This window comes from Notolepis coatsorum, assembly GCF_963971535.1.
Source record: "Notolepis coatsorum genome assembly, chromosome: 19".
Taxonomy (NCBI): Eukaryota; Metazoa; Chordata; class Actinopteri; order Aulopiformes; family Paralepididae; genus Notolepis; species Notolepis coatsorum.
In genome coordinates, this window is record NC_140183.1 from 70,871,766 (window position 1) to 70,885,496 (window position 13,731).

At 49.2% G+C, this 13,731-nt stretch overlaps 1 protein-coding gene across 1 annotated transcript in view; it reads right to left on the reverse strand.

Annotated features, from left to right (window-relative positions):
* The window catches only part of lars2 (leucyl-tRNA synthetase 2, mitochondrial), a 175,418-nt gene that overhangs the window by 58,252 nt on the left and 103,435 nt on the right, over positions 1–13,731 (reverse strand). Inside the window, 3 exon segments of the mRNA XM_084335979.1 lie at positions 6,355–6,458; positions 6,780–6,917; positions 11,477–11,575. Coding sequence (XP_084192105.1) covers positions 6,355–6,458; positions 6,780–6,917; positions 11,477–11,575 — 341 coding nt within the window.

Genomic DNA, 13,731 nt, shown 5'->3' on the forward strand with positions numbered 1-13,731 from the left:
CCCAGCAGAGCGGCAGAGGCTGCCACCCCACGAGTGGAGTGCGCCCTGACGCCCCCAGGGGGATCCAGCCCGGCCAACGTGTAGCAGAGGGCAATGCCCTCGCACAACCAATGGGACAGGCGCTGTTTCGATAGTGCCTTACCAGCACGAGAACCACCGTGACAGACAAAAAGCTGATCGGTAGCCCTGAGGCCCTGAGTACGGCTGAGGTAAATCCCCAAAGCACGGACCGGACATGACAGGTGAAGGCCTGCCTCCAACTCACCAGCATGAGGAGGCGGATAAAACGCCTGAACCACAATATCCCTGGAGCGGAAGGAACTCCGGATATTTTTAGGCACGAAGGCAGGATTAAGCCGCAGAGTGGCACCGCAATCGGAACGAAAAGACAGGCACTCTGGTCGTACCGAAAGAGCACAGAGCTCACCCACGCGTTTAGCGGAGGTGACGGCCAGCAAGAACGCGGTCTTGAACGACAGCTGTCCCAACGGCGCTTGCTCAAGAGGCTCAAACGGGGCCAAGGACAACCGACCGAGGACCAATTGAAGATCCCAACTCGGAGCCAAAGAGCGTTGTACCGGCTTAACGCGTCGAGCGCCAAGCAGGAAACGCTTGACAAGAGGGTGGCTGAACAAGACATCACCCTCAAATCCCTCATGATAGGAGGATATAGCTGCTGCATATACCCTCACCGTCGAAGCCGACAGTCTATCAAGGAGAGACTGGAGGTAACCAAGAACAGCATCCAGGGGGCAGGAGACTGGGTCCCGGCCCCCCGCCTTACACCACTCTTGGAACATACGCCATCTGCCCGCGTAAAGCGCGACAGTGGAGGGAGCATGCGCATTCCGGATGGTATTAACCACAGAAGGGTCCATCCTCTCCAGACCTACCCTCTCACCAGCCACACCATCAGACGTTGGCCAAACACCGGGTACTGAAACAGCGACCTGTGTGCTTGAGAGAGGGCCGTCGCCGACCATGGAATAACCCCTGGCGGAGCGACCAGTAGCTGGATCAAGACGGGGAACCACACTGCCGTGCCCCGGTCCGGCGCGACCAGGATCACCGTCCTGCGCTCCCTTTGTATCCGCTCCAACAGCTGACTCAACAGCTGTATAGGAGGAAAGGCGTTTCAAATTGTATGGGAAAATGTGTTTATTTTTGTCTGTGTGGACGGATTGGTCTTTTCACATTCGTCTTCCACTTTTGGCCTTGTTTGCACGGGGTCTGCAGTGTTTGGGGCATGGCAGCATGGAGACGGTCTTTGTTGACATTGTGTTTCCAATATTGACCTTGGGTTGGTTTCGTCCGATGGACTGCATTTTGGTGGGGTGGGAAAATAGAGATGTGATCTAAACTTTCCGTTTTTTTTCTCGCATTTTCTTGTCAAATATAATCAAGATGTGTTTGAATCTTAAAAATAACAGTTTTACTGAATTCCTTGTGTCAATATTGTTTGGGGAAATGTTTTAATTTGTTTCTATATGTTAACTTCAAAAGTGATGCTGTTTTCTTTTCAAGTCGAGTCAAGAGTTTTATTTGTCACGGCATACAAGTATACAATGAAATGCGGGGGGTCTTGCCCGCAACGATGTGCATAATACAATAGTAATATATAATAAGAATCCAATAGAACGACATTGTGCAATAAACAAGTAAACAAAGTAGGGCAAAAAAAAAAAAAAAAGGAGGAAAGGCGTACAGAAGGCCGGGCGGCCATGGAACGATCGAGAAGGCATCCACCCCCAAGGGGGGATGATCTGCCCGACTGACCGAGAACCACAAGGGGCACTTGTGAGAATGTCGGCTCGCAAACAGATCCACTGAGGCCTCCCCGAAGCGATCCCAGATCTGCCTGACTATATCGTGGCGGAGTTCCCACTCGTCGTGACGAGGACCGCCCCGAGACATCATATCTGCGCCCACATTCTCCATACCAGGGATGTGGAGCGCCCTCAGACTGCGCAGCCTGCGAGATGCCCATAGCCAGAGTCCGACCGCCGCCCAGTGCAGGCGGATGGATCGAGTCCCACCCTGCCTGTTGATATACGCCGCTGCCGTCATACTGTCCGTTCTGACCAGAACGTGCTCGCCTACCACCAGGTGGTCGAACCGTTTGAGGACCAGGAGGACCGCCTTCAATTCCAACACATTGATGTGCAGGGTAGACGGGCCAGCATGGACCTTCGTCCAGCTGCCCCCCCCACTGCGTTGGTCCGACACGTCCCTCCCCAACCCGTAAGAGAGGCGTCGGTGAAGACCGTGACGTGTGAGCGCCTGCTGCCCATGGGGACCCCAATGGCGAGGATACCCAGCCTCTTCCAATGGGCGAGATCTCCCCATATCGACAAAGGAACCATCAACCGTTTCCATTTGTCCCTCACCGGATCTATTCCCATAGAGAAGAACCACCTCTGTATCCTCCTCATGAAGAGGAGGCCAAGAGGAACCACCGTGTGAGCAGATGCCATCATACCGAGCAGGCGCATCACTTGCAGCGCCGTGACCGTCCCTCCCAGACGGAAACCACCAAGCTCGTGTAGGATAGACACCCTCCGTTGCTCCGAGAGGGTTACAATCATGGGCCTTGACCTCAACGTCAAGCCCAAGTACTCCACCTGTTGACTGGGAAGAGGCGTACTCTTCTTCCAGTTCACAGCAAAACCCAGCCATGTGAGGAATTCCACCACCAGCCTGCTATGAGACCTGGCAACCTCCTCCGATCGGCTGAGGAGTAGAATGTCGTCGAGATAGAATAGAACCCGTATTCCCCGACGACGTAGAGGCTCCAGCGCAGTCGCTACGCACTTGGTGAATGTGCGGGGAGCCAGAGAATAGCCGAACGGCAACCTCTGGTACTCGTACGCTACGCCCTGAAACAGGAACCGCAGGAACTTCCTGTGAGGAGGGAAAATCGGGATGTGAAAATACGCATCCTTCAGGTCTATGGAGGTGAACCAGTCTCCCCTTCTGACAGCAAGCAGCAGGAGTTTGACGGTCAACATTCTGAATGGTCTCGCTACAATCAGATTGAACGCGGACAGATCCAGTATAGGTCTGACCCCTCCCGTTTTTTTGGGCACCAGAAAATAACGGGAGTAGACGCCTGACATCGCGTCCTCTCTCGGGACCACGACTACGGCCTGCTTCGCCAGGGCTGTCACTGCTTCTGACCCTGACAATAGGGTCGGCACCAAACCTGAGAACGGAGGGTGGGGTTGTGCGAACTGCAAAACAAGCCCCTCCCTCAACGTTCTCTCTATCCACCCCTCCTAACGGCATTCTTGTCGCCATATGTGAAAATAATCCCACAGCGCACCCGCCGTCAACTGACGCTGGGCCGCAAGGAACAGTAGATAGTTGGCCCGGTCCCTCCCGCTGTGCGACGCACCCAAGGGGGGACCCCGACAGAAAGGGCCGGTTTGATACGGGAGAAGCTGCCATCAAACTGGTTGACACACACCCCCCCCCCCCTGAACACCCCTCTAGCGCATGCTGAGGAGCTAGACATGCAAGGCGTGAGGACCCCATGGGCTCCTACACGCCGTAGCCCTGCAGTGATATTGCTATCACCCAAATCACGCTCGCCTCTTCTTTGCAGACCACTGCCGCTCTCACAGGAGTGGGAGGCATCAGCGTGACACCCCGCCTGGCGAAGGCGAGGCCGGGGTAACCCTTGCTGAGCATTCAACTGAAGAGGCCTCGAGTCCCCCTGCTGACCACTGTAAGTAGTGGCAGCCGTAACACCAGGCTCACCCATCACACAACGTGTAGTGCAGGAGCCACGTGACAGCACAACATTCTCACGGACAGACCCAGGCTCAGCCATCAACTGGGTGTCAGCCCCTGTCCCCATGAGAAGTGAAAAGTGGGGCCGCATGCGCTTCAAAGAAGGTTTGCGGCCCGCAGCCAAAGGAAAACGATCAGAGCCCCGCTTCCGTGGGTAACGGAGAGAGGATTGAACAGGGAGCGGGCTGCTCGCGGCAGAATGACGACGGCTTGTTTGATCCAAGCCGAATACACCCAAAATGGCCGATCCCTCGGCCGCCAAGGCTGTCTGCCTTGCGGATCCCTGTTGACTCTCCGCCCAGGGTACCACTGGTGGGGGAAACATGGCCGCCTGTCGAGGGCCTCGCCACAGTCGTTGACAAGGCCATGCTCCAACCTCTGGCTGCACAGCGTGAGGCGGTGTGGGACCCAGATCAACAACCGCCTGTGCCTCCACAGAACGACCAAAAAGTCCTTCCGTGGAAAAAGGAGTCATGAGGAGAGAAAACCTATCTTCTTCCCCAAGAGGAGAGTGCTCCAACCAGACATGCCTATTAACAAACGTTGATAGCATCCTAATCCTCCCCACAGTTATAGCTTGCGACTGAGTCAAGATCTCTATAACACCACAAACATGCAACATGTTTATAGTGTCGGCTGGACCCATAGCCCCACTATCCGACGCCAATGTGGATAGGAAAATAGACAGCTGAGCCATAACACTGGCCGCCACTAAAAACCATCCTGCAGCAGTATACCACTCATCCGTCCATACTGCCACCCTCCGAGCCGATTCGCTCTCAAGCATCGGCCAGGTGGGACATCGTTCATCCCCGCCGGGGCACAGGATCAAAGCTACCTGGCTACTTAGCCACGGTACACCCGGCCTGCACCCTGTTGTCAGCCCTTTTACCCGTAAAAAAGGTAAATAGGACTCAGCGAAACCCCCCACATTAGCTACCGACTGACCTTCATTAATGAACCGGGCAAGAGGAGGGAAAAGCGGCAACGTCCCACGGCGGGGAATATTAGAACAACGACCCATTTCAGCATTAGCATTAGCAGTAGCATTAGTGTTAGCAGCATGCTCCAGGATCTCCCGGAAACCGTCCACTTCAGTGGAACGTTCACCAAGCCATCCCGCCCCTGGCGCCGACACACACTCCACAGCATTACTAACACCAACATCAATGCCTGATGACACAGGGCCTACCTGTGTACAAGCCGGCTCGATAGCCAAACCTTGCACGCTGCTCCTTGATCTGCTGCCACAAGACGAGGAAACATCAGAGTAGGCCCGACGTGTCGCTGAAACATGCCCCGAAGATTCCAGGGGTAAGCAAACCTCCGGTAAGCATTCAACATTACGCAATTTCTCTAATCTTTTCATAGCACTAGTTACATAGGGCGACTTGCGACCGCTATGATGGAAACGAAAAAGAGGAAGAGTGAGTGGTGACCACGCCTAGTACTTTATAGTACGCCACTATAGGGGCGGGGCCTGGCAGGTGGTGGGTGTATTTGTTTTTTCGTTGATGGTGTACAGTAGGTACATGAGATGAGGTATATCTCGGTATGGCTTAAGAGCGGGATGCGATGCAAGTACGCTATATAACTGAAATATATATTCACAGTATTCACAGTGTCACATAAGGTGCAGTATGCACAATGGTAGTGTTATAATTTACTATATAACTAACTGAAATATACATTATTCATTATTCACAGTATCCACATACGGTGCAGTATGCATAAGGTAGTGTTATTGTCCTACTTGGGTTCCTATTAGTTCTAGGTCGATGTCTGGCAGCAGTCCCTGCCCACTGTTGTGAAGCCTGATGGCCGCTGGTATGAAGGACTGTCTGAGGCGGTTAGTTGAGTGTCGGGGGGGTATGAGTCTGTGGCTTCCTAGTCACCTTCACCTAATATGTTTCGATCTGGTCAGGTGCGCTGTCACCTAATATGTTTTGATCTGGTCAGGTGCGCTGTCACCTAATATGTTTTGATCTGGTCAGGTGAGCTGTCACCTAATATGTTTTGATCTGTGTCTGGTTAGGTATGCCGTCACGCGTCACCTAATATGTTTTCATCCGTCTGGTCAGGTGTGCCGTCAACGAATATGTCATTTTTTGCATCCGTGTCTGGTCAGGTGCGCCGTCACCGAATATGTCATTTTTTGCATCCGTGTCTGGTCAGGTGCGCCGTCACCGAATATGTCATTTTTTGCATCCGTGTCTGGTCAGGTGCGCCGTCACCTAATGTTAATATGTTTTCATCTGTGTCCACTGACCACTGACACACACAGTGGGGGATGTTTTAAAAATATTATTTAATATAATATAATAATTTGTGCTTCACCAAAAAATTTGGTCAGCAGCCGCCACTGGTATAGACTATATACTATATAGATGGGGAATAGAGTCAATTCCCCTAATAAAATATGGCTACAGATGATATAATTCTATGGTGAATTCTTGGCACATATCAAATGGAAAGCTATGGGGCTTGTCAGCGGTTGGGGGGGGGGGGGGGGGGGGGGGTAGCTATCAGATTCGAACAGTGAGGCAGAGACACAGCGCCTACCTGTGAAGTCAATGTCTTCTCTCTTCAGATACTGTCCGCTCTCTGCCAGCCTGAATGTCTGGCCCTTGACCAGACCCTGGACCAGCAGCTTCCTGAAGGGCTCCCTGAGGGGACAGAGGAGGCACACACACACACACACACACACACACACACACACACACACACACACACACACACACACACACACACACACGCACACACGCACACACACACACACACACACACACATTCACAGACACACACACACCCATGCAAATCACTGCCATTGTACATCTATGTGTATCTGACAAATAAACTTTGACTTCAAGTGTGACCACACATCTGTGATACAACAACAACAACAACAACAACAACAACAACAACAACAACAACAACAACAACAACAACAACAACAACAACAGATGAAGCAGAGCACGTCCCCCTACCTGTGCGCCACCAGGCCCTGGTCCCTGCAGAAGTGACTGAGGAAGCGAGCGTAGTACAGGTGCATCACAGCGTGCTCCTTCCCTCCAATGTACACGTCTACAGGCAGCCAGTGGTCGGCTAGGGAGCGCTCAAAGGGCCTGGCAGAGAAGGAGAAGGAATCATGTTAACGACTGACACCAACTCATTCTTCCTGGAGAATACTTCAAGTTGATTTTATTTTCTCAGTCGTATATATATATAAATGTTGTTAATTAGTTTGAAATCCTGATTGACCCGATTCAGAGGTTTGCAAATGGTCAAACAGACCCTTGTGGACAGGACTATGGACCACGATGGAAATGCATTTGTTTTTAGAATTTTTGACTTTATTTGTGCCATCCTTGACATTGCCTTTTTTTTTTTTTTATCATCAAATAAAGTAAACAAAAAATGTTGTCAATGCAAGGAAGAACAATAATAAAAGCTAAAACCTTCCTCTTGCCAAGAGACTCTCACTGACAGAGTTAAGTGTATAGCGGTACATGTCCTCTAGGGGGCAGGCTGAGGCTAACGCAGAACTGTAAACATGTTACTGTAATGATGAAAAATAGAAGAAGCATCCCGAAGGTTCCCCCCTTGCCCTCTCTTCCCCCTTCTCCTTCACCTATACCTCTCTCCCCCTCTCTCTCTCTCTCTCTCTCTCTCTCTCTCTCATTCTCTCTCTCTCTCTCTCTCTCTCTCTCTCTCTCTCTCTCTCTCTCTCTCTCTCTCTCTCTCTCTCTCTCTCTCTCTCTCTCTCTACACATTGGATGTACAGTATTGTCCGCCGCGGACTACTGTATGTGAATCCGTCTCAGACCGCGACGAACACATGGAACCCAGACGCTCCGAGTAATAATACTCGCGGTGCACAGAGAACATTCACCTTTCTTCAAAACAGCACTGAGACACATTTGCAGTATCAGCAGGAGCAGGAGGAGGAGAGAGATAATTATAATTAAAGTACTGTGGGAGTTTAACCTCGAGGACAGCTCTCCCCCAGCTCATTTATCCAAGACTCTCATGTACAGAGCTAACTGGCCTGAGGAGGTGGCATTACTGCTTATTTTAGATTCTAACAGGACATTTGGAATCAGATAGCATGGCTCCCTAATGGTGTTTTCTGAGAGAGACTCTTATCTCTGTGCGTCACCCTACCTACCTTGTTCTCTCTCTCTCTCTCTCTCTCTCTCTCTCTCTCTCTCTCTCTCTCTCTCTCTCTCTCTCTCTCTCTCTCTCTCTCTCTCATGGCTATGGATGCAATGGGAGTAACGAGGGGTTAGAGACTCAGTCACAAGGCAGAAAACATGCCTGTGTAGCCTGTATGCCAAGTCAAGGCTCACCCCCACAGTGGCTGGTGGATCCGTAAATACAGAACAGAGTGGTCTGCTTGATTACCGGTCTAGAAGAGTTGACTTAAAAACTTCAAGGTATGGATTTTTACTATACTGTCATCCATGATATATACATATTATTAAAAAAGTATAAATGTGTATATTTTATTAAATCGTTCCTTGCAGCAGTATTACAGAATTTGTCTTCTTCCTGTTCCTTTCGGCCATGGAATTTGGTGGATCATATTAATATGTACTGTTGGACTGTGGTAATTCCATGTACGAATAAATAAATGATGATGATGATGATGAGTATTAAAAAATAAAAACAACACCGACTATTTAAAATGAGACGGCACCATGACAATTGTATTACAAGATGAATACGTAAAAGGATGTGATATCACATTGGAAATACTGGAAAATTAAATACCATATATATGGTTATGTCGTACCCAGCCTGACACCAGGGTCGACAGGCCTCACCCCTCCACCCTGTACCCAGCCTGACACCAGGGTCAACAGGCCTCACCCCTCCACCCTGTACCCAGCCTGACACCAGGGTCAACAGGCCTCACCCCTCCACCCAGCCTGACACCAGGGTCAACAGGCCTCACCCCTCCACCCAGCCTGACACCAGGGTCAACAGGCCTCACCCCTCCACCCTGTACCCAGCCTGACACCAGGGTCAACAGGCCTCACCCCTCCACCCTGTACCCAGCCTGACACCAGGGTCAACAGGCCTCACCCCTGTACGTCGTACCCAGCCTGACACCAGGGTCAATAGGCCTCACCCCTGTACGTCGTACCCAGCCTGACACCAGGGTCAACAGGCCTCACCCCTCCACCCTCCACCCAGCCTGACACCAGGGTCAACAGGCCTCACCCCTCCACCCTGTACCCAGCCTGACACCAGGGTCAACAGGCCTCACCCCTCCACCCTGTACCCAGCCTGACACCAGGGTCGACAGGCCTCACCCCTCCACCCAGCCTGACACCAGGGTCAACAGGCCTCACCCCTCCACCCTGTACCCAGCCTGACACCAGGGTCAACAGGCCTCACCCCTCCACCCAGCCTGACACCAGGGTCAACAGGCCTCACCCCTCCACCCTGTACCCAGCCTGACACCAGGGTCAACAGGCCTCACCCCTGTACGTCGTACCCAGCCTGACACCAGGGTCAACAGGCCTCACCCCTGTACGTCGTACCCAGCCTGACACCAGGGTCAATAGGCTGGACAACACTGGATGCACAAACAGTGTAATTGCTTTTTCTGTTGTGCCATAATCTGTCCTGCTGAGAAAAGCGAGTGGGAGAGCAGCCCCCTCTTAAAGCAGCTTTACACCAAGGTCAGGACATTGGGGAATTAATCTCTTTTGTCGAGCTCAGGGTATCACCACAGCACCAGCAGGTGACAGCCATGGCTCTATCATCTCTATTGGCAGGGAAGGGAACCCAAAGTGGAGGTGTGTGACTGTGTGTGTGTGCGTGTGTGTGTGTGACACAGAGAGAGGGAGGGTTACACAGAGAGAGAGAGAGAGAGAGAGAGAGAGAGAGAGAGAGAGAGAGATGGTGCTTTCCTCATAATTAAGTGTTTGAATGAAGCTTTTGCCCAGCAGTGTTAATACTCATGGAGGGCAAGAGGCCTCTCGTGAATTTCAGATTAAATGAACAAAATAAATTGTATTTTCAAAACGGACAGCTTTACCACCCGCACTAGCGGAGAACCTCAGCTGACTTTCTGCTCTCTTCATTTCACTTGAACTAATAGAGGGCGATCTCTACAAAAAAAAGATAAAAAAAAAACCTATTTTAGTAATTATGTATTTATTATTTTACTTGAATTTAAAGTGTACATTGTTCTCTATGTTGTGAGACATTTACACCACCTTGAGTGGCCACCGTTCAATGGAAGCCATTCAACGCGTTACGTTCTCCCAGTGAAACTCCTCGCTGTCAGTTAAAAAGAAGCGTCTGGCAACTCCACGCGTATCGAAGAAGAAGAAGTCACCCGGAGGAGAAGGAGAAGGAGGAGGAGGAGGAGGAGGAGGAGGAGGAGAAGAAGAAGAAGAAGAAGAAGAAGAAGAAGAAGAAGAAGAAGAAGAAGAAGAAGAAGAAAGAAGAAGAAGAAGAAGAAGAAGAAGAAGAAGAAGAAGAAGAAGAAGAAGAAGAAGAAGAAGAAGAAGAAGAAGAAGAAGAAGAAGAAGAAGAAGAAGAAGGAGAAAGAAAGAAGAAGGAACAGGGGAGGTTGATCTTACAAGCATGTTGTTATATGGTTAGAGCTTGGGGTGTTTAGCACAGCACTACATGATTACACAAGGAAGGACATTTAGACAAATTGGATTTTGGGGGCGATTTCTCCTCTGGTGACAATCTATTTATCTGGGACAAATAATTATTTTCCAGTGCTTCAATTTATAAATGATAAATACTTGAATGAATCTATCAGAGAGAGTCCATGCGCTAAAGCTGTTCAGATGAGGACTGGTGCTGCTCAGATGAGCACCATAGTCATCAAAAAGGAAGGTACTGGAGACATGGATCATCTTTAGAGAAATATCTAATAGGGTGCGAAAACAAATCACTAACGTTTCAACACAAACGTGCCTTCTGCAGAGCAGAACGAGTTAATGCATGTTCAGTAAGCCTCGGTTTCATATGCTATGAGGTTGTAACATAATGTTGTTAATATTGTTGTATGGGAGGTGAGATGCTTGATTAGCGAGATATGACTGACTTCAAATACCAGATAAGAGTAATTACCCGCAAATGTAGATACCAATGCACGCCTGTACGTGTGTCTTCGTGAACATGCTTCTGTACGGAAGCAGCTATTAGCATATTGCGATTATGTACGTATATATACACAATGTGGTAACTATAATGTATGGTTATCATGACTATCATGAAACTCCCTGAAGCTAAACAATAAAGAAAAAAGGTTCATCACAAAAAGGCTTTGCCCCCGTTTCTGCAAATCTGGTGGAAATATTTGATTCGTGGAGCCAATTGTTTGCCCTTTTCCCGATGTACATTTCCCTGTCTAGACTCACAATTTAGATTAGATTAGATAAAAATGTGTGGTCATTATACAGCACAAGTACAGTACAATGAAAATAAGTTTGGCATCCAACCAGAGTGCACAGTGATGTAACAGTAAAATGCAGTAGTAATATACAATGTACAGGTGATTAAACTGGGCATCAAATATATAAATTAGTACTACCGAGTGTAGTGCTAATCAGATGTATGTAGAGAGTTGTAGTATTAATATGTACAGTGATACAGGTAGGTTTGATTGACTGTAGAGACCGGGGCGGTCGGGAGGTGTCTGGTCTTCTACCTGTCTTGGTTGTGAGGATCTGTGTATCTGAGGTAGTACCAGGCAGAGTCCACGAAAGTATCCATGGTGTCGGTCTCCCTCCGCGCCGGACCCTTACACCTAACAGGGATGGAGAGCAAGGAGGGGAGGAGAAAGAAAGAGAGAGAGAGAGAAGATGGAGAGAGCAAAAGAGAGAGACAGATGGAGATTGAGAGGGAGAGATTTTTATAGAGAGAGAGGGATGATAATGAGAGGAGGAAGGAAGGACAGTACAAAATCAATATCAAAATGACAAAGTCCATAATGAGTACTTAACTATTCCCATTTATATGCCTCTACAGTATTGCATGTGTGTGTGTTTCTGTGATTTTGTGAGTGTATTTATGGGTGTGTGTGTGTGAGTGTGCTTTTGTGAGTGTATTTATGGGTGTGTGTGTGTGAGTGTGCTTTTGTGAGTGTATTTATCTGTGTGTGCGTGTGTGTGTGTGTGTGTGTGTGTGTGAGTGTGCGTGTGCTTTTGTGAGTGTATTTATGTGTGCTTTTGTGAGTGTATTTATGGGTGTGTGTGTGTGAGTGTGCGTGTGCTTTTGTGAGTGTATTTATGTGTGCTTTTGTGAGTGTATTTATCTGTGTGTGCGTGTGTGTGTGTGTGCGTGTGTGTGTGTGTGTGTGTGTGTGTGTGTGTGTGTGTGTGTGTTGTGTGTGTGTGTGTGTGTGTGTGTGTGTGTGTGTGTGTGTGTGTGTGTGTGTAAACCTGGCTCCATCTGGCTGTGGAGCCCGGGAGCGAAGGCCAGACTGGCACCAGAGTCCTGCCGCTGTGCCGACCAGCCAGCTGTGCCAACAACAGGCCTCACACAAAGCTACCCTGTGTGTGTGTCCATGTGTTTGTGTTGGAAATACCACATGAGGGCCATTTCATCTAAACCAAACAGCACTCAGGGCACAATGTGCAAGAGAGAGAGAGAGAGAGAGAGAGAGAGAGAGAGAGAGAGAGAGAGAGAGAGAGAGAGAGAGAGAGAGAGAGAGAGAGAGAGAGAGAGAGAGAGAGAGAGAGAGAGAGAGAGAGAGAGAGAGAGAGAGAGAATGAGAGAGAGAGAGAGAGAGAGAGAGAGAGAGAGAGAGAGAGAGAGAGAGAGAGAGAGAGAGAGAGAGAGAGAGAGAGAGAAAGAGAGAGAGAGAGAGAGAGAGAGAGAGAGAGAAGGAGAGACAACCAAATAAATAAAAATAAAAGCAAAGTATACTCCTGTTTCGTTGACTTCCAAAAAGCATTTGACTCAATTTGGCACAAGGGTCTGCTGTACAAACTGTTAGATAGTGGCATTGGAGGGAAAACCTACGGCCTCATAAAGTCAATGTACACCAACAACACATGTGCTGTGAGGATTGAGGGAAAACACACAGACTTCTTCCCTCAACGCCGTGGGGTTAGACAGGGGTGCAGTTTGAGTCCAACCCTCTTCAACATATACATAAATGAACTGGCAAAAACATTGGAACAAACTGCAGCACCTGGCCTCCCCCTAGCAGACACAGAAGTCAAATGCCTACTGTTTGCAGATGACCTGGTGCTGCTGTCCCCAACTAAAGAAGGGCTACAACAGCACCTTGACCTTCTGCACAAATTCTCCCAGACATGGGCACTGACAGTAAACCTAAACAAAACTAAAATTATGATATTCCAAAAAAGGCACAGCCTACAACAACAAAAACACAAATTCCTCCTAGACACAATTTCCCTAGAACACACAAAAACTACACATATCTCGGCCTAAACATCAGTGCTACAGGGAACTTCAATCAAGCTGTGAACGACCTGAGAGACAAAGCAAGAAGGGCTTTCTATGCCATAAAAAGGAACATCAAGTTAGACATTCCAATCAAAATCTGGCTCAAAATATTAGACTCCGTCATAGAACCGATTTCCCTATATGGTTGTGAAGTCTGGGGCCCACTTACAAACCAAGACTTCACCAAATGGGACAAACACCCAACTGACACTCTGCATGCAGAATTTTGCAAATCCATTCTCTGCACCCAACGGAAAACGCCAAATAATGCATGCAGAGCAGAACTAGGAAGATACCCACTAATCATCAAAATTCAAAAAAGAGCATTCAAATTCCACAACCACCTAAAAGAAAGCGACCCAGACACACTCCACAACATAGCCCTCACCCACAGAGAGACCCTCGATAGATGCCCACTCAGCCAGATGGTTCTGGGACTCTGCTCACAAACACAAGCAGAGCCACCAGACAGAAACCACACTGGACTAA